Source organism: Alligator sinensis, unplaced genomic scaffold, assembly GCF_000455745.1.
Source record: "Alligator sinensis unplaced genomic scaffold, ASM45574v1 scaffold777_1, whole genome shotgun sequence".
In the NCBI taxonomy this organism is placed as follows: domain Eukaryota; kingdom Metazoa; phylum Chordata; order Crocodylia; family Alligatoridae; genus Alligator; species Alligator sinensis.
Genome location: NW_005841882.1, coordinates 3,733,394 through 3,752,775, shown reverse-complemented (window position 1 = coordinate 3,752,775; position 19,382 = coordinate 3,733,394). Strand labels below are relative to the sequence as shown.

At 44.1% G+C, this 19,382-nt stretch overlaps 1 protein-coding gene across 6 annotated transcripts in view; it reads right to left on the bottom strand.

Moving 5' to 3' along the window:
• XPO4 (exportin 4) overlaps positions 1 to 19,382 on the bottom strand; it is a 130,889-nt gene that overhangs the window by 84,017 nt on the left and 27,490 nt on the right. For 5 of the 6 annotated variants that reach the window (XR_003092584.1, XM_006017628.3, XM_025196630.1 and 2 more), the window contains exons 2-4: positions 17,182 to 17,287; positions 12,741 to 12,882; positions 12,326 to 12,464 (exon numbers count right to left, since the gene is read on the bottom strand). Coding sequence is in view for 4 of the 6 variants with exons in the window: in XM_006017628.3 (XP_006017690.1) it covers positions 12,326 to 12,464; positions 12,741 to 12,882; positions 17,182 to 17,275 (375 nt within the window). In the remaining 2 variants the exon portion in view is untranslated. Of the gene's footprint in view, positions 1 to 12,325; positions 12,465 to 12,740; positions 12,883 to 17,181; positions 17,289 to 19,382 lie in introns of those variants that run through there. The other variant, XM_025196632.1, reaches the window with a different exon arrangement.

The following is a 19,382-nucleotide window of genomic DNA, read 5'->3' as shown; positions in this document are numbered from 1 at the left end:
AGGGACCAGAGCAAGGTATCAGGAGTAGAGGGTCCTGGCTGGCAGGGGCTCTATGGAGCTGGGCCAGCTCCCCCCTCTTCCTGCTGGTACAGCCCAGCCTGGCTCCACAGACCCCTGCCAGCCTGCACCCTACTCTGGGTCCCACCAGCACTGGCCCTGGGACACTGGTCCCAAGACATTGGGACATTGGTCCCAAGATGTTGACCAGTGGGCAGGGCACCTGTCAACAGGAAGGCCTCACATGCAGCCTTTGACAGCTTGCCAAAACCAGGTAAGTGGCCCTCCGCCCAAAATAATTGCCCGCCCCTGCTTATGAGGATAGGCTCAAAGTATGAGAGTTATTTGGTTTGGAAACAAGACAACTGAGTGCGATTCAATAAGTCTTTAAATAGCTGAAAAGGCAGTTATATAGCAGGATTTGATAACAGTCTTCAGATACCTGAAGGATGGTTATGTGGAAGATAGATATAAAATTTTCTTTGTTGCTGCAGGGGACAGAACAAGGAGCAATGGTCTCAAATTGCAACAGAGAAAAAGTCAGGATGGATATATTTTGAAGAACTCTCTCATTAGGAGGGTGGTTAAGCTTTGGAACAAGTTACTCAGTGTGGCTGTGGAATCTCCATCCTTGGATGTTTTAAAGAACTTGTTTGACAAACAGTTGAGTGGGATGGTTTAGTCAGTGATCGATTCTGCCTTGAGCAGGGGAGTGGACTAGATGACCTCCCAAGGTCCCTTCCAACCCTACTATGCTGTGATTCTATGATCTTTCAGCACCACTGTCTACTTCGCAACTTAACTGTACAAGTCATTGCATCTGTATACTTTGTAACTTAACTGTGCTCAAACTGACCCAGAAAGAACAAACAGCTGACAAAAGGCTGCTCTAAGAATCAATGAAAATGAGGTGAGCCGGTCAATTCTGAGGCTGCCAATACCACAGCACAAGGAGCACTGTACTCAAGAGGCACAGTTTACACTATTTGGATAAGTGCATGGAACTTTTTGTCCTCAGGCTATTCACTTAAACAGGGTACTTGCTGGTTGTGCTCATGTGAAGTAGACTGAAATATATTCATCTATCAAATTCATTTCCTCATCTTCCCAGATGACTTCCACTATTCCAAATGCATGCTGCAGCCCAAACATCCATTCCAGCTAACAAAGCATTAAGACAGTACCCCAGTTTTATACATCTGTCTGCTAGAGCTTTTAGATAACACCCACATAAATACTTACCATTTTATTTATCATCTATTAGAGCAACAGCAAGGTTGGGATAGACTTGGACAAACTTTCAGATGCAGTATATTCTTTTTCAAGTTGATACGGGTGATACAAGTTAGGATACTACCTAACTGTATCCAAGAAACTCTTTGGTTGCTTTTACTTATCTATCTTCAGTAATGAAACTCCAAATCATTTTCTGGATTGTCTAATGAATCATGTATCACTCTAAGTTTGAAGGAAAATGAATTTACTGCTTGCTTAGTTGTGACCTTTCACAGTTCCTGCTCAGATGGTTTCATTATAAATGTACTAAAATTAAATGAATTAAAAAAGCAAAAGGCCTCTTACTCACTGAAGTCATTGGTTATAGAAATCCTGTAAATGTTTGATTTTTTTTTTTTTTTTTTTTAAACCAAGGGTACCTGGCATAAATGCAGCTGGAGAGGGTAAAAAGCACCCTGTTCAAATTTGTAGACGACGCTAAGTTGTAGGAGGAAGTGGGCACGCTAGAAGGGAGAATTAGGCTGCAATCAGACCTAGACAGGTTACAGGGGTGGGCGGATGAGAACAGGATGGGTTTCAACACTGACAAGTGCAAGGTACTGCACCTGGGGAGGAGGAACCAGCAGCAGACCTACAGGCTGGGGAACTCCCTTCTCGTCAGTGCAGAGACAGAAAAGGATCTTGGAGTCATTACTGATGCCAAAATGAACATGGGTCGACAGTGTGGGGATGCGGTCAGGAAGGCCAACCATACCTTGTCATGTACCCACAGATGCATCTCGAGCAGGTCCAAGGAGGTGCTCCTCCCCCTCTATGCGACACTGGTCAGGCCGCAGTTGGAGTACTGTGTCCAGTTCTGGGCGCCGCACTTCAGGAGGGATGTGGACAACATGGAGAGGGGCCAGAGGAGGGCCACCAGCATGATCAGGGGGCAGCAGGACAGGCCCTACGAGGAGAGGCTAAGGGACCTGAACCTGTTCAGCCTCCACAAGAGAAGGCTGAGGGAGGATCTAGTGGCCGTTTACAAACTAGTCAGAGGGGACCAGCAGGCATTGGGGAAGCCCTTGTTCCCCCCAGCACTACCAGGAGTGACTAGAAATAATGGCCACAAGCTGGCAGAGGGTAGATTCAGACTAGACTTCAGGAGGCGCTACTTCATTGTCAGGGCGGCTAGGATCTGGAACCAACTTCCAAGAGAAGTGGTGCTGGTTCCTACCCTGGGGATCTTTAAGAGGAGGTTACAAGAACACCTTGCTGGGGTTGTTTGACCCCAGTACTGTTTCCCGCCATGGCAGGGGGTCAGACTTGATGATCTGCTCAGGTCTCTTCCGACCCTACCAACTATGAAACTATGGAATTCCCTTGAGTAACTTGTAGGTCATACTCAGAGGGCAATAACAATTTTACAGCACAACATACATTCTAGAGTCAATTGATACAACATCATCAAAAAGTTCACGCATGGATTATTAAGAAATATGGCATCTCAGGACTCTCAATGTTAAAATACAGGACCAAGAACCCAAGGATCTGGGCTTCTTTTAGAAGTCTGTTTTAAGTTGCATCAAATCTAGACAAGTCCTTAAGTATGAATGGACTTCACACAAAAGCATGGTAACAATAAAAATCATCATGGGTCAGCAAAATTGCTCTAACTTCAACCCTGGATGAAGCGGCTTTAAAGTCGGAGTGATTTTGCTACATTTGAATTGTACTTGGCTCATTCACACAACAATGAGAACATAACAGCTGTTGCCCTTTTGAAATGTTCTGCTTTTGAAAGAGCTCCAAACTCCCCATGTACATATGTCCATACCCACACAGAGCCCTTTGCATGAGAGAAGAGTTAAGGAGTTGCACAGAAACGAAGTGCAGCGAGACAGTCTAGTTAGCATTCAGATGTTTTGGACATGAAGCTAGGGGTGCATGGAGCCCTTGGCAGGTGAAACGGGCAGCTCAGTCTGCAGGAACTTAGTATGTGACACTGGAAACTGACAAACTTTTTCACCTTTCGTTTGTTATCTTCTGATAATGTAAATGCAGGAAACACTTTCTTCTGTTTAAAGAATGATAGACTGAAAAAAGTGTACACACTCTAAGGAAACAGCATTAGTCTCTTGTGCTGATACAGGAATAAAAGTAAAGAACAAATACAAATATTCCATTCCCCTTCCAGAAGAAATCATGCCTGTGCTGAGATGTACTGTTAAAAAATGACACCAAATACATCTTTCTTTAAGAAAGGGAATAGTCTTTATACCAGCGGTTCTCAACCTTTTTAGCCTCAAGGCACCCCTCCACAACTTCCTCAATTTTATGTCACCACAGTTAAAAAATCATATGTAGCTTGCTGGATTCAGGAAGAATGTGGAGGGGGGCCTTGGAGCTAAAAATGGTGAGAATCACCAATCTAGTTGGTGTCAGTAAAGGGCCAAGAAGGCAGCGCCTCACCCGTGATCTGTTCTTGCCACTGTCTGCAACCTCCCAACCCCTGGTCTATACCTAAGGGAGCTAGGGCAGCCCCTGCTACTGAGGCTGCTCCTGCGGGGTCCCACATGCCAGTAACCACCACCTCAGCCACTCCTGCCAGCCCCAGGAGCATGGGAGAAGTGGAGGGGACGAGCTAAGCAGGTTCCATCTGTGTGTCTACTAGCCTGCTCGCAGCAGAGTGCGCTGCTGGGAGGGCTGGGGGGCATCACAGGAACTGCCTGGAAATGGGGAAGGCAGCAGCAATGGAACAGTCCTCAGAGAGGCAGCTGCAGGCATTGCTGGAGCAGCTGGGGCAGCCCCCCAGGGTGCCAGATGGGGGATGAAGAATATTTACTTCCTTGCACAGAAGAATCTCACCATAGACTTCTGTCGCTCTCACAGCACACCCTTTGGGAACCACTGAAGGTAATAAACCTGTGTTCAGAGATAATGTGCTTTGGCTACAGCTCCACATGAATGTTACTATACTCGTTATATTATTTTTGCATACAACATGCCCCCTCCCCCAAATAAAATATACACCTTATTTTTGATAGGCAGAATGAAAAAAAAAAGTTCTCTCTGAAGTTACGGATGCAGATAGCAGGGACAAAACCTAATCTTCAGATGACTAGCCCCAGGATGCACCACGAGCAATGGGCACTACGTAGAACAAGAAGCCCAAAGTAAGCATAAAGACAGCTCTGGGGCATTGCCTATACAGCTGCTCACACCCCCCAGAGCAGGCAATTATTTCATCTGGAGGGCTACTTAATGAGGTTTGGTGAGCTTTACTTGCCCCACACCCTGGTCCCCATCTTGGGACCAGAAGTCACGCCCCTAACCCCTGGCACCAGTCCCTCCCCTGCCCCCTGGAAATACTCTTTTTTTTTCGGTGCTGGGGGGGGGGAAGGTTGCCATCTTAGAACTAGAAAAAAAACCAAATCATACACTAAAAGTCAAACACCTTCTTATAACATTTTAATTTTATTACAAAAATATTTTTGTCATGATTTGTGTTTGCATAGTGTATATGGAGGTGACTGCATAATAACTCAAAAATAAATTCTTAGTCCTTTATATTGTGTGCAGCGAGGGTGTGTGCGCGCGCGTGGTATGGGAATGTGTTTAAGTGTGCATGGTGGGGGGTGTATATGTGGGGGTGGTGAGAGCAGGGTGTAGGGCATTTGTGAGGTGTTACCGAGGATTGGGGGGCCCCCCATGGTGTGCAGCACTGGCAGGCAGCTGCAGCAACAGCAGGCAAGGACACTCCTGCCTGGTACAGGTGCTGCCACCTGGCAGCACACTATTTAGGCAACACTGCCTAAATCGTGACATCATGGCAAGGAGTGCAGGGCCAGCTGCCTCCATCGCCAGGGCTCCCCACCACGCACGTGTGGCTTCTGCATTCACGTGCCACTGGAGGGAAGTCCCATGCACTGGAGTTGGCTGCCTGCACCATTCCCTGCCCCGGAGGTCCTGGGACTCCATGGGGAAATAGGGGCTGGGGCTCCCCTCCACTTCCAGTAGAGTCCCAGGACCTGCGCAGCAGGGAGTGGTGAAGGCAGCCAGCTCCAGTACATGGGGCTTCCCTCCAGTGGTGCATGAGTGAGGAGGCTGCACATGAGCAGAAGGGAGCCCTGGCAATAGAGGCAGCCGGCCAGGCTGCACTCCTCACCAGGATGTGCAGCGCTGGCCAAAGTGGCACGCCACCGGGTGGCAGCGCCTGCACCGCGCACAAGCACCCCTGCCTGCTGCTGCTGCCTGCAGGGGCTGCACGCCATGGGAAGAGTTTGGGGGGTCCCCACACATCCCCACTCTCCCTCACACAAAAATCCTACCCACCTGAACTCTGTGCTGCTACCGCTCTGTGCTGCCACCAGTCCCAGCCCCATGCTCCCACTCAGCTGCAGCTCCCCCTGTTCCTGCTGCTTCCCTACCTGCTGTCCAGAGCGAGTGGCACACCAGGGAAGCCAAGTAGGCACCCCAGAGGCTGCAGCAGTGGCAGCAGCAGCAGCCCTGCCCAGAAGCTGCATGCTGGCCAAGCTGGGCCCTTTCAACTACAAGGGTGGGGGTGAGGCGCAATAGGGTATGTCAGGAGAGGGTGTATATATGGGTGCCTCATTTCCACCCTCATGGGAGGAAGAGCTGGGTAGGGTAGAATTAGTTGGTGGGCGCCACGAGCCAGATGAAAATGCCTGCCAGGACGGAGTATTTTGCCTGCTCCTGCCCACAAGTATACTTGCTTTATTTGCCTTGCATCCCAGTCCTATCTTTGAAGCTACATGCACACCGGGATTAGCTCAGCAACTTCTACAATTACTATTTAAAACATTACACTGAAAATGAAAGTTCTATCAACTTGTTGTAATAGCTTCATAAGATCTTGTTGCAATAGCTTCCTACTACATGAATCTGGTAAATTGGATTCACTTTCTCTTTCAAAAGAGAAAAAGAGAGGGGCCTACACAAAAGTGTCACACACACACATTCTCATTGACACTAGCATTTAAATAGTATTATGTTAAGATTTTAATGTTCATGCACTGCTAAGTAATTTCTACATTACTAGAATGCACTCCATTCATGGATCCAAATGTGTTCTTTAACTAAAGCATACAGCTTCTCTGTTTGCAGTCTTGGTTACAACTGTTTGGACCCATTTGCTTTTTCCACATTCTGGCAGAAATGCTGGCATGATGCATTCCAGGCTGATTCTGTTCATAGGCAGCCAAATTCTCCTGCCCAGGAATTAGTGGTTAACTCCCTCCTTTCTTACTACAAGGGCAAATACCCTGGCTATTGTCCGGTATGTAAATGGTTTTTTTCCCCGCAGTATACCCAGCACTAAATTACTCCTCTTTAGATGAATTAGGAAACTTTCCAAGAGGTCTGGACATATAGCTTGATCATACATCTTTAAGAATGCTTGAACAGATAAGCTGTGGCCTGAACATAAGTAATTTGCTGCTTCTCCAACTGCCAGTATTGCTGCATAAAAAAGCAGCAATCTGGAAAACTGCAACTATACTGGCAGTTGGAGAAGCAGCAAATTACTTATGTTCAGGCCACAGCAAGGGAGAAGTCATTGAGGTATGCAAAGTGTAAGTACACAGGAGTACAAGGCCAAGAAATTGAAGGCACGTATGGTTGAGAGGAACTTGGCCAGCACATTTCCCTAGAATCCTGAAATCAGGGATGGAAAACATGTATTTGGCAAGCTAAAATTACCCATGTGTTCTGAGGCTTCTGCCAGCTCTGTCCCACAGAGGTACAGACTACAGAGAAAAGCACTGAAATTACTGGCAGGAGTACTGATACCATTTCTTGATGGCCAGAGGGAAAATATGACAGGACACAGCAGCAGGAGCCAGGAAAACAAAGGAGGCACTCCAAAACCCCCTCAACTCCAGACTAAATAATCCCAGTTTTTTTTCTCTCAAAAATCATGTTTCCCAGCACTCCAATCATTTTTGTTGCTCTCCTATGGACTCATTCCTGAAAGGTGGGGCCCAAACTAGAAACAATGCTGTAGGTAAGGACTCACAAGTATTGAACAGAATCACAGAATGATAAAATCATAGAAAATTAGGGTTGGAAGGGACCTCAGAAGGTCAGTTAGACCAACCCCCCTGCTCAAAGCAGGACCCACCCCCAACTAGATCATTCCAGCCAAGGCTTTGTTGAGCCAGGCCTTAAAAACCTCTGAGGTGGAGATTCTACCACCTCTCCAGGTAAACTGTTCCAGTGCTTCACCACAGTCCAAGTTTTTCTTAATATCCTCAACCTTGTTCCGTCATCTGCCACCACTGCAAACAGTTCAGGGGAATAGAGCAGAAGAATAACTTCTCGTGACTTGAAGCTGGGTACATCAGCTGGCTGATACAACCCAGTATACTATTGGCTTGTTTTGCCAATAAACACACACCTCGCTGATTCATACTCAGCTTGCAGTCCACTATAAGCCCCAGGACCTTTTCTGCAATACTACAGCATAACTAAATGTTCCTCAGTCTGTATCTCTGCATACAATCTGTCTTGGAACAAATGCAGTCCTGCACATAACTGAAATTCATTCATATAATTTTGAATCATTTTTCTGGTTTATCAAGCTACAACCTCAATAAATCTCACAATATTCATCAGGTATTTTAGTTGATATATAATAAGTTACACGTATGGAAACTTTGAGACACACATAGCCCCAAAGCAACCATGTATTCATGCTGTACAACTTTTGTTCCAACTACCATTTCCACTGTCATAATCCTGGTTGCTTCCAACATCAGGGCCTGACCCTACACACACCCACAAGACTAACATTGACATAAATTGGTCCCAATCTCAAAGAGAACACCTATAACAAATGTGGCTATGGTAGTCTGATTGGGAGCCAAAGAGGAAGCATGCTCTTCCTCACCTCCCTCTCACCCCAAGAGAAATGAGGTCAGGTAGCTTACACGGACAAAGAAAGAAAAAGCAGAAACAGGGAAAAAGTAGTTTTTTTTAAAAAAAAAATTATATATATATATATCACTGTGCTGATTGCAAATGACTTAAGTTCAGAGCATGTTACACCAAAGGAGAACACTAGTCTCCCTCTTCATTCCCTCAGGTCCTTATGCGCCTTTTCCTGGGACAGGCTGAGGATCATTACCTTATAGTGGTATTTGTTAGGGGTGCCCGAAAGAGATTTTGGGGCCAATAGCCAATATTTAAGGAGACATATCGGCTGATGCTGATCCAGTATCTGATACAGCTGCCTCCAGGTGGTAAGTCTGTTGTGGTGGAAGGGGAGGGAAGGGGCATGGGGGGCAGACCAACGCCCCCCCCACGGTGAGGGAGGGGGCAGGGCACAGTACAGAGGCGCAGCTTGCAGTGGCGGGGCCCATTGCTGCTTGCACCCTGGGATGGCGAGGGGGGGCTGTGTGCCCCCAGATGTGTGCTGGGAGAGTGGGTGGGCTGGAGCCAAAAGCTGCGTGGGGCTCTTCTCAGTGGGGGCTGGGCTTGGAGTGAGCATCAGCAATGCTGGAAGGATGCTGCAGCCACACCAAATTTTGCCACAGCTCCGCTCCCAGCTCCACACCACCTGGCACAGCCTGGCTCCATGTCCTGCTTCCACCCATGTGCTGGGAAGAGCTGAGGTTGCGGCTGGCGGTAGCGCTGGGAGCAAAGCTGCAGCAAAATCTGGGGTGGCTGCAGCCCCTCCCAGTGCCGCCAGCACATGGTGTGAGCTCAGCCCCTGCCAAAAAGAGCCCTGTGCAGCACCGACTTCAGCCTGCCTGCCCTCCCAGCGCAGATATGGGGGGCACCCCCACACCCTCCCAGGGTGCAAGCAGCAGTGGGAGCTGCCCCCGCCCCCCCCCACAAGTCGAGCCTGTCCCGCGCCCCTGCCCCCTCCCTCCTTCACAGTGGGGGTGTTGATCTGCCCTGCCCCCACACTCCTTTCCCCCTTTCCTTTCCAACTTACAAGCTGGAAGCAGCTCTCCATGCTGCCTGCTCTGCTCCATGCTGCACTGCAGCTGCGCACAGCATAGGCATTTATTGGACAAATTATCAGCCCCATCGGGCCAATATCTGATAGAGAAAATTTTCTTTACATCAGTATTGATCCAATATTCGACTGATGTATTGGTGCACCTCTAGTATTTGTTTACCCTTGAATGTTGTTTTTCCTCCTCTTTTCCTACTACTCCTCTGGCATGGCCCAGGCTATCACTTCAATACAATCATTTTCAGATTTTATATAAGAAAAACATTAACAATTTTAAAACATAAGACCAACCTATTGCCGAGTCCAGGCTGAGCGTCTGCAGTTGCTGGACTGAGCCATAGGTAGGAAGACAGATGGGTAGACCAGAAGAAAACATCATGGAGCAGAAATCTGGGAGGGACAGGGTCTAAACAGAGAGATCTAGGACTCACAAAAGTATAACAGAACCATACTCCCCAGTTTTCAGAATTCCAGAGGCTTTAGACAGGAGACAGAGGCAACAGGTAAAAAGAAGATATAAAATGGAGGTCAAAGGCATCAAGAAGGCAGAGACGGAGCAGAAACAAATTAAAGTTCTCCCCCACCCCTACCCCCATATCCTAACCCCACTTCCCCTCCTCCCACCTGCCCAATTTGGTAGGAAGCCCAGTTTAATTGGTCTTCACAGTTCTGTTGGAGGATGGCTTCCTTCTTGAAAACTTTCAACTTGATTTAAAATAGCAACAAACTTTTTTTTGTGGACCGAATTTTAAGCCTGTAAATGGAAAGTTAATGATTCCAGCTGGTTCTTCGCTGTCATATACGCTTCATAATTTTACATTTTTATACTGGAGTAACACCCTAGTGTCCCAGTCAGGATCAGGGTTGCTGTATTAAGTGCTATATAAAATAGCAGATTGCTTGGCTCCTGACCAGCTTAGTATTTCTCATTCAATCTTAATTTTATCTTCTTGACTTGTTCTGTAATATTAATGCACTGTGGGATGCATACAGATTAATTTATACCCTGTTTATTAATAGGCACTAAAGATTTCAGAAGTTCAAGACCATATTAAAATGTGTCATTCCTCAAGTTCTAACTAACATTTTTGTAGCAAGTAATATGTTTCAATAGAACTGGAAAGATTTGCTTTTCATTATACACTCTTCATTAAATGGTGGTGTCAGTTAATATAAGTGCAATTTAGGACTTGCAATTTTGTAATACATCTTGTAAACATACTTAAATACCAGTAACATGCTTTTTTTTTTTTTGGTAATGAGTAGTGTTGTTGTTTGTTAGTGTATTGCAAATGGAAAGTCCTTAAATAGAAAATCTAATTTTCTAATCTATGGTTTATAAAAATCCTTCTTCAAAATTGAGTGTATATAGTTTTGTGGAACCATGCAGGGTCAAGTATTTGCGGGTGGGAGGGAGACAGCAGATGGGAAGGAAAAGATGAGTCAAAGCTGATCTGTATGTTTCAGATGTAGGAAGAATTTGGAAGAGGGAGCTGGAAGACTGCCACCTCTACTATGCAGCTAGTTTGTGGTGCATTCTGTATGGTGATTGTGCTAGTAATGACTCTACAAATGGTAACAGACTACACGTGGGAAAACTATTAGTAGCTTTAAACTTAGGAAGTGTGTTACATGTATTACATATAGGCCCAACTTTGAATGACAGACAATGCAATTTGTGTGCATTAACTTGAGCGTAGCCTCAGTTTTGCTGTTCTCTTGAACTTAAGAGCTAGCTCACAGACTTTCTTTGTTGACCTGAAGCTTTCTGCCAGTCCCGTTTTAGTAGTCGAGTTAAAAATAAAACAACTTCTTAAACATATGTATGTTTATATAAATAAACTTCTGGAAACCTCAACTACATGTATATTTTCAGGAAATATAATTTTCTTTTAAAATGTAGTAATGCGTGTGTTCTATACAAACATGAATCTTCATCCACCTGTAGACTATGATGGGCTAAAAATGCTTTAATGAACTAATGAATAGCTCAATAGTCTTCTCACTGTCTTGAAAACAGAGCATTTTGTTGCCAAACAGGAAATCTGAGTTTAGAAGTGTGTTTCCATATACACGCAAGAAATCCATTAGATGCACTCAGAGAGGTTGACAGACTATTTTTAGGATCATGACATGACTCGCATTATTTTCACTGAACTTCTTTGATCAGATGTTCAAGGTATTGAGCATCTAGTACTTCCACATACCTCAACTGTAGTTCTATGCGTTTCATAATCCTAAAAGTCAGGCCCTAGAATTTATTTGGATGTTTTAGTTGAATAGCACCAGGATTACACCTGCATTATCTAAAATTTGCAACTAGTGGGGGGTGGTGGGGGAAAATCAACTTTCCTTAATCTCTTGTTACATGCCTTCATTGTGACCTATTCTAATCTTATTTCCTGGCACAATAAATGGAATTAAACTAAGTAAAGATAGATACTGAACACCTTGTTTCTACTTTGCACTCAATAAAGCAGGCAACCTTCACCCCAGTACAATACTAAATCTAGAGAGAATAAGCTCTATTCCCATTCCAGGTTTTACTTCCTCATCTCCCCTTTTCCTTACCCACCCATCTTCAGGGAACAGCAAGAGTCTAAGCCACTTGTTCAGAGGATGATTCCAACAGCTGAACTAAAACAGGGTGCAGCAATGGACAGATGTAAGTGAAACAAAGCATGTAGGGAACCACAACCAACGAATGGAAAAATCCATTTTTATATCAAGCTGCCATTGCTCAAAGCAACCCTTAAAATGGAACCAATATACTTATTTTCAGTTAAGATGATGCCACGATAGTTGACTAAATAAACAAACACACTGATATTAAAAGTTCAAAGGGCTTGTCAACATTTATATCTCGAATGACAAAATTAAAATCTAAGTCTTTCTCTAGTACTCAGATTCACTTTGGAGTAAAATGCTATCTGTATAACAAACAACCCTATAACCCATTTTCACTCAAAAAAATGCAAATAGATTTAACTATTCAAATAGCCATTTACTGTTATTAAACTTCAGAATTTTGGTTTCTACACATGAAATGAATCCAGCAAACTACAACATTTATGTAATATACAACTTGTAATGCTATTATAGTTGGTTAGATATTAAACAAGAACTTACCACAGTGGGGTTACCACTGCTTATCAACTGGCTGACTTCATGGAAAATGCTCTTGCAGTCAATTGATTTGTCTAATGATCCTCGTTTCACTATGACTGCTACTGCTAACAGAATCTGCTCCCGAACATACTTTTGAAGGCTGCAAACATAATAAAAATATTTAGTTCTTGCTGTTAATTTGAACACCACAAGGCTCCTATAAAACAAAATTTGAAAACCGATTCCTTTTTAAATGTATAATATGAAAACTTATATTAAAAAACTGGCTACTAATATCAACCAAGGATTAAGCAATTAGAAATCACTAGCACTGAAATGCTTTCTATCCGTTAGCAGAGGAAGATTAAAACAAAGGCAAATGAGATGTATGCAGAAACTTATGCAGGTATTTTGGAGGCACTTTGTCAGTACGTACTTAGGCCTTTGTAAGACATAGGTTAGAAGGAATGTTCGCAGTGACTCGATGCTACTTTTTTCCAGGAGAATCCATTCTCTTACAACTGCTTCCATTATCGCTGTGGCAGCTTGAAAAAGGACATAGTCCACTTTACTAGTTTCTGTTAAGAAAACCAAAATCATTCAGTTACCAGATGATATACGTTCACTGCTCACATTTGTTGAACAGAAAAAAAATCTCTCAGATAAATGAAAACAGTCAGTTGTAGTTCTGTGAAGTAATTTTGCTTCACGAGTGAGGTCCCCCATAAAGGCACCTCAAATGTATAATAAGATCAATGACCACAAATTAGCAAATCATCATGTATTATCCAAGGTAAGATTAGAACCTAAGAAGGCAACTGGCTGGACAAGGAAGCAGGGACTAGGATGAGGAGTAGGGATGGGAACAGACAGGATTGGGCAATGAATGAGAAAGGAGTCCTGTGGGAAAAATAGTATATAAACTTTACACTGAGTAAAGATTATTTCATAAGGGTATGTGCAACAGAAGCTGAACTGAAATTATTAAGAAAACTTTGACATTTCCTCTTCCGAATGCTTGACTTTGCAAACTTAATTTTAACATAGTTGTGTGCATCTATGTCTGTACCATGTAAAAGCTGTCAACCTTACCCCTGTAAGTTTAAGAATCGGTCCCACTTTAAAGTATTTAACAAGCATTTAAAGTAGAAATTTGTTTTGTGATTAGGGAGGAATAAATAGCATAGGATCATTTACATTACAAAATAATTTCAAACAAAGGACAGCATTGAAAGCTAATCATTTACTTAGCTGCCGTGCACAGAGTACAAGCTTCCATATTTACCATGAAAGAGCTAATCAAATCTCAATTTCCTGTTAAAGTGTAGGAGACACAGGCACTCAGGCATTAAAGCAATGAGAGTAACATAAGTAAGAAACTAGACAGGAGGCTAATAAATTACTATGCAGCATAATTTGAAACTGAAAAAAGAAAAAAAAACAAACCAGAATCTGAATTTAATCTGGTGTTAGCAGATCGCTAACGTCAACGCCTATTTAATATTTAAAAAAAAATTCTGGGTAGCACTAAGGAAAGAGCAGCATGGAGACGTGGTTATGGAATAGCGAGGGGACAGTAGTGAGCAAGCTGGAGGAGTAAGGAGCTGTAAAAAAAACATGACTGCAGAAAGTTAGCTACCAAGGCCAGAAATCCAGGCTTGGTTAAGAGAATTGATGGTTTGTGAGGAGCACAGCTGATTAAGAAATAATTTTAAAAGCTTACAATATTCAGATGTGCACTGTAGCACCCATTTAAGATTTAGCATAAAGTGATAAACCAATTTAAATCTATTGAGTTTAATTGGGTAAAAGAGTATTAGATGATCATTAAAAACCAAAGCAGAAGCTTACACGTAAGTGGGCCAAATTAGTTTCAACATGCTAAATTTTAAAAAATTCTTTAGTTTATTAATTTAAGAAAATATAAAGTTATTAAAAATAGAATCTTTTCCACAAAGAACCACATTTAGCCCCAAAATTGGAGACATCAACAGGATTGAGACTTCCAGTTCCACAGGGCAGACATCCACAATGTAAGGCAAGTAAGTAACTGGTAGGAAAGTATGCTGTTATCCTCCTCTAGTCTAAGTACAGAAAGTCAAAAAGCTCGAGGCAGAATCAGATTCAGTCTAGGCAGCTTCCTCGAAGCTGCGTAGGTTGAACTGATACAACCAACTGAACTGACATTCAGCAGAGTTGGGAAAGGCAGGGGAGGCCTGCACTGACCCCGACCAGTAGGCAGGGGGCGCTAGAGCACACCTCCCAACCTGCTGGCCATTGCCAGCCCAGCCAAGTGGCCCCAACTGGCTCCCCAATACATGCCTACAACCTCTGCTGTTTTCCCACACGGGGTTAAGAAGCCCCCTGCCCAAGTGCTGGCCCACCTTGGGGGAGCCTCCCCCTTCAGGGAGTTTCCCCCAGCTACAGTCCCCAGCCCAGGCAGCCCTGGGGAGCAGAGGGGAATGCCCTCCCCACCTTCCCAGCTGCCACAGGAGGGAGGGAAAAGAAGTCCTCCCGGCCAGATGCCTACCCGTACAGCCAAGTATTGGGACACTGGGGAGCCCCTGCCTTGGGGGAGCTTTCCCCACCACAGCCCAGGGTCTCCCAGCCTAGGGCAGCCCCAGGGAGCTGAGGGGGATTCTTCCCCTCCCATACCCCAGAGGTGCTTGCCTCAGCCCCTGCCAGTCTCCGGGCAGCCTCAGGGAGTGGAGGGAAATTCTTTCACTCCCCTGCAACTAGTTTTGCCTCAGACTCCCAGCAGCTGAGGCAAAACTGACTGTGGAGGAATAGAATTTCCCTTCACTCCCTGAGACTCGCAGGGGCTGAGGCAAGCAGCTCCAGGGTTGGGGAGGGAAGAATTCCCCTCAGCTCCTGGGGCTGCCCCAGGCTGAGGGACCCTGGGCTGCGGTGGGGGGAAGCCCAGGCAATGCAGTCCCTGCTCCGCTCAAGCAGACAGCACAGTCCAGGACTACAAAGCATGCTGGGATGCTGGAGGACTATGAGTTACCTTGAACCAGGAAGGGATCTGGGGCAGAAGTTCCATAAATCAGTTCGGCCTAAACCAGCTGAGTCTGATACTACATCCAACCAGGTTTATCTTAAACCAGTTTCAGCCATTTTGAAAGCAGTTTATATGCACTGAACTTCTGTTGTGTTACAGGTTTACACCAGTTCCCAATCACTTAAACCAGTTTGTGTGCAACTTCTGCCCCTAGCCCTAGTGACAGCCCTTTGCCAGCAGGTTTCAGAGCTATTTGCTGACATAAGAGGAATATTAAACTTTGAAGTGGTGAGTTTCTATTCCAGGTTTCATAAAGGTAACACTCAAGTGGCAAGAGCCTGTTTCTTCCTCTCCTCCTCTTATTCGTTCCATCCCTTACCTGGTTTCTCATCTATGCCCCCTCCTCTCCAGCCCATCCAGGCTCTTATTCTCCTGTTCACCATCATCCATCCCAGCTCCTGTCCTTTTCCCCTTCTGCTTCTGTGCAACCCTTCTCCTGACCCCTTACATTTTCACCTGGCTGCTGCCCTAGTACTTTGCATTAACCCCCCTCCCCCATCTACTGATTCCTGTCCCTCTCTTGCTCTGCATGTATTCCATCTCATGCAGTTCCTTCCTCACTCCTTTCATTTTCTCCCACCGTTATATATCAACTGCCTTATTTCTCAGCACTTTGCATTAAAGCCAGCTGTTACCTCCTTCCCTCCACACTATCGGGCACCAAAAGAGAGACCTGAAAGTACAGAATAGCATCTCAGTTCCTGTCCCCTGCATCACAAGAGCCCATAGAAGAAATGATAGCAGCAGAAGTCCTACTCAGCCCTTGGGCTGAAGCATTTGCAGAAGACCTGGGATGTAAATGTGGATAGCCCACCCAATGCACAGGAACTATATATGAGGATCTTGCATACCCCAGGCAGATGAAGTCTGAAGAATTTAGGTGTCAAACTAATGAATCTCTGCAAAGTTTGTAGAGGCTGTGATTGTTCAGAGTTTTCTAACCTGTCTAATCTGAGCAATTTTTCACAGGGACAGCAAAAGACAAACTAGGGTGATCCCCTCTATTTCCACTAGCCTATCAAGTTTCAGCCCTTGCTCTTAAGCATGGATCCCATAATGGAAAGTGTCAGGCAACCTTCATTATCTGTGGCAACATTAATAAACTCCAGAACTCTTACAGTATTCACACTAAAAAGTGAAGCAGAAGGCAAGGCAGGGGGGAACCTTTGAGACTGACTGGTTCAGAAAGCCTTGGGCAACAGCCTACTTCATCAGAAGCTATGAACAGACTTAAAGAGAGCAGGGGTATGTGCCCAAGAGCTGAACATACAAGATAGCTTCTAAATTATTTTAGAAACTCAGATTGACAAGGAAGTTGTACCAAAGCTTTGTTTAGTTAATGCAACTATGAATACAAATAAGGCCAAAAAGCAGGGAAGGGAAATGGAGCTTTTGCACTGGAAGTCTTAGTTAAAGCACTCCAGCAGCTCTGCAAACGCATCAAAAAGTACCTAAAATAAATGGTTAAAAACATACTATACTGTGTTAGTAATCTTACACAGCTATTTTTCATTTATTTTAAATTTGCTGCACTTCGCCTTTAAATTCACTTTCAGTACTGAAGTCGGAAGTAACAGACGGTTTCAAACAAATTTCTTTTAATTAAGCTAGTCAGCTGGGCATAATGAAACCAATTAGCACTAATTTAAAATGTTAGCACAGTCAGAGCACTGTACTCAAAATAAGATGGATCAGGAATAATTTAAAAGCAAACAGCTTAATTTTCACTTTTCCCAGCTGCAAAAGACCTGCATCATCTGACAGCCATTACATTACTGTCATTCTAAATATCTCAATAAATGCATTAAAGACTTACCCAAAATATGCTTGCAAACAGCAAATGGTGATTTTGACTTTCTAAATGATAAGAATATGTGCTCGGCATGCTGGCGTTGTTCATTATTGACCATGGAAGGTGGTGCCTAAGAGAAAATAAAGTTTCCCTGAATTTTAGTAATCTGTAAAGTAACATTCTTATTGCATACGAGTAATTTCATGTTCTAGTAAATATTTGCCTCAGTGACTAATACCAAAAAAAGCAAAATTAAATCTGCCATGGCAAGGTGCCTGTAATTTTTCTGGCACAGCCTTCCTATTAGTAAACTATCAAGAATACCCACACCTACATCACAATGTAAATACATCTTTTTATGAATATTCACATTGCAAATAACCACGTTTTTCTGCATTGCTAATATTAAAACAAAAACACACTGAAAAAAGAATGATAGATGGATATGAAGATTCTCCATGACTCTTCTTTGTCCTGCACTGACACAGCCCAAATCACAGCAGAGCTCAAATAAAAAGCCCATCATCACCATCTAAAACATAACATGAACTACTGAAATGTCAACCAAGAGAAATGGAAATATTGCTAACACAAGAAAGGTAGTACTTCTGGTAACTTTTTTTCCCTGAAAGTTTACATTTAGAAGTTGTAAAGGATATAGTATTTCTAAAAGGCGAAAGAAACTGGACATGATAAGTTATCAGCAGTAACATACTACCCTCTAGTGCTGAACATTAAAACTGAGAATCTCAGTCTATTTTTTAGTAGATGCTAAGCATTTATTCTCATCCGCACACTTTCCCAATTATAGAAAAGAATGATAAATATGCTTTGCTGTCTACAAGCACTTTTCTACGAGTATATTCACCAGCTCCAAATATTAGCATTATCCTAACCAATGTATATGGTAAGAGTAATTCTCTATCATGATTCAGTGCAAGCCTCTATTCCTTGATAATTACACACCACCTCCATATTAATCAGTCTTCACTAACATTTTACATATATATGTAGCAAATAACCAAATTCCACGAATTCATCAATTTTATCATCTAAAGCAGGGCTCTCCAACAGGGACAACTTCTAATCTAAATCCAAATCCAGCACAGCCACACACACACACACACACACAATTCCAAAATAAGTGGCTTTTTCCCCACTTACGTTAAGTGGAGGGGAAAAAACAAACTCATCTTGAAATCAAGGTAATATGGTAATATGGTGTTGCAAACAAGATCAGCAACTGAAGAAAACCCAGCTTAGTGCTATACTGATAAGGTATCTAAAATTCATAGCAGCACAGGGGATATGCAGCCCTCAGATGTGACCCCTGCTAGCCTGGCCAGCAAGCTGTGCAGCTTCTGGCCCCGTAGAAGTTGGACAGCACTCACCTAAACAAAACCCCGCCATGTTTTATCCTTGCATTATACAGCCACCAGAGGGAGCTTAAAGTTCACTAATCCAGTTTCAAACACCTTCATGCTACTCTTCACACACTGCAGAAGAACTCCTTCTAACTGCAGAAGTACCTTATAAAGGCAACGCTGTTGCCTTTATAAGGCATAAAGCTTAACGCTGTTTCGCTTAGCACTATTTTGCTATAACACCAATTTTAAATTGATACCTGATTTCACTTAGTGCTCAGTGCATTTCATTATAATAATGCTCGCAGCCACCATCTTGGGTTATCAAATATTTTCGGCTTCGCCGACGGGCACAAAGGGAGACGATCCCGATGCGAGGAAAAAGAGGGAAAGGGGCCAGGAGCTTCCTTGGCTGACCAGGGAAATCCAGGGCAGCCTGCGGACTAAAACGGGAGCATATAAAAAGTGGAAACGGGGAGAGATTACCAAAGAGGAGTATACCTCCTCTGCTCGCACTTGTAGGGAGGCAGTTAGATGGGCCAAAGCTACCATGGAGCTGAGGATGGCATCCCAAATAAAGGATAACAAAAAATTGTTTTTTAGATATATAGGGAGTAAAAGGAAGGCCCAGGGAGGAATAGGACCCCTAATAAATGGGCTAAAGCAACTGGTGATGGACAGGGGGGATAAGGCTGAACTCCTCAATGAGTTCTTTGCCTCAGTGTTCCTAAGCGAGGGGCAAGACAAGTCTCTCACTGGGATTGTAGAGGCAGCAGCAAGGCGCCAGACTGCCATATGTAGACCCTGAGATGGTGCAGAGTCACTTGGAGGAACTGGATGCCTTTAAGTCAGCAGGCCCAG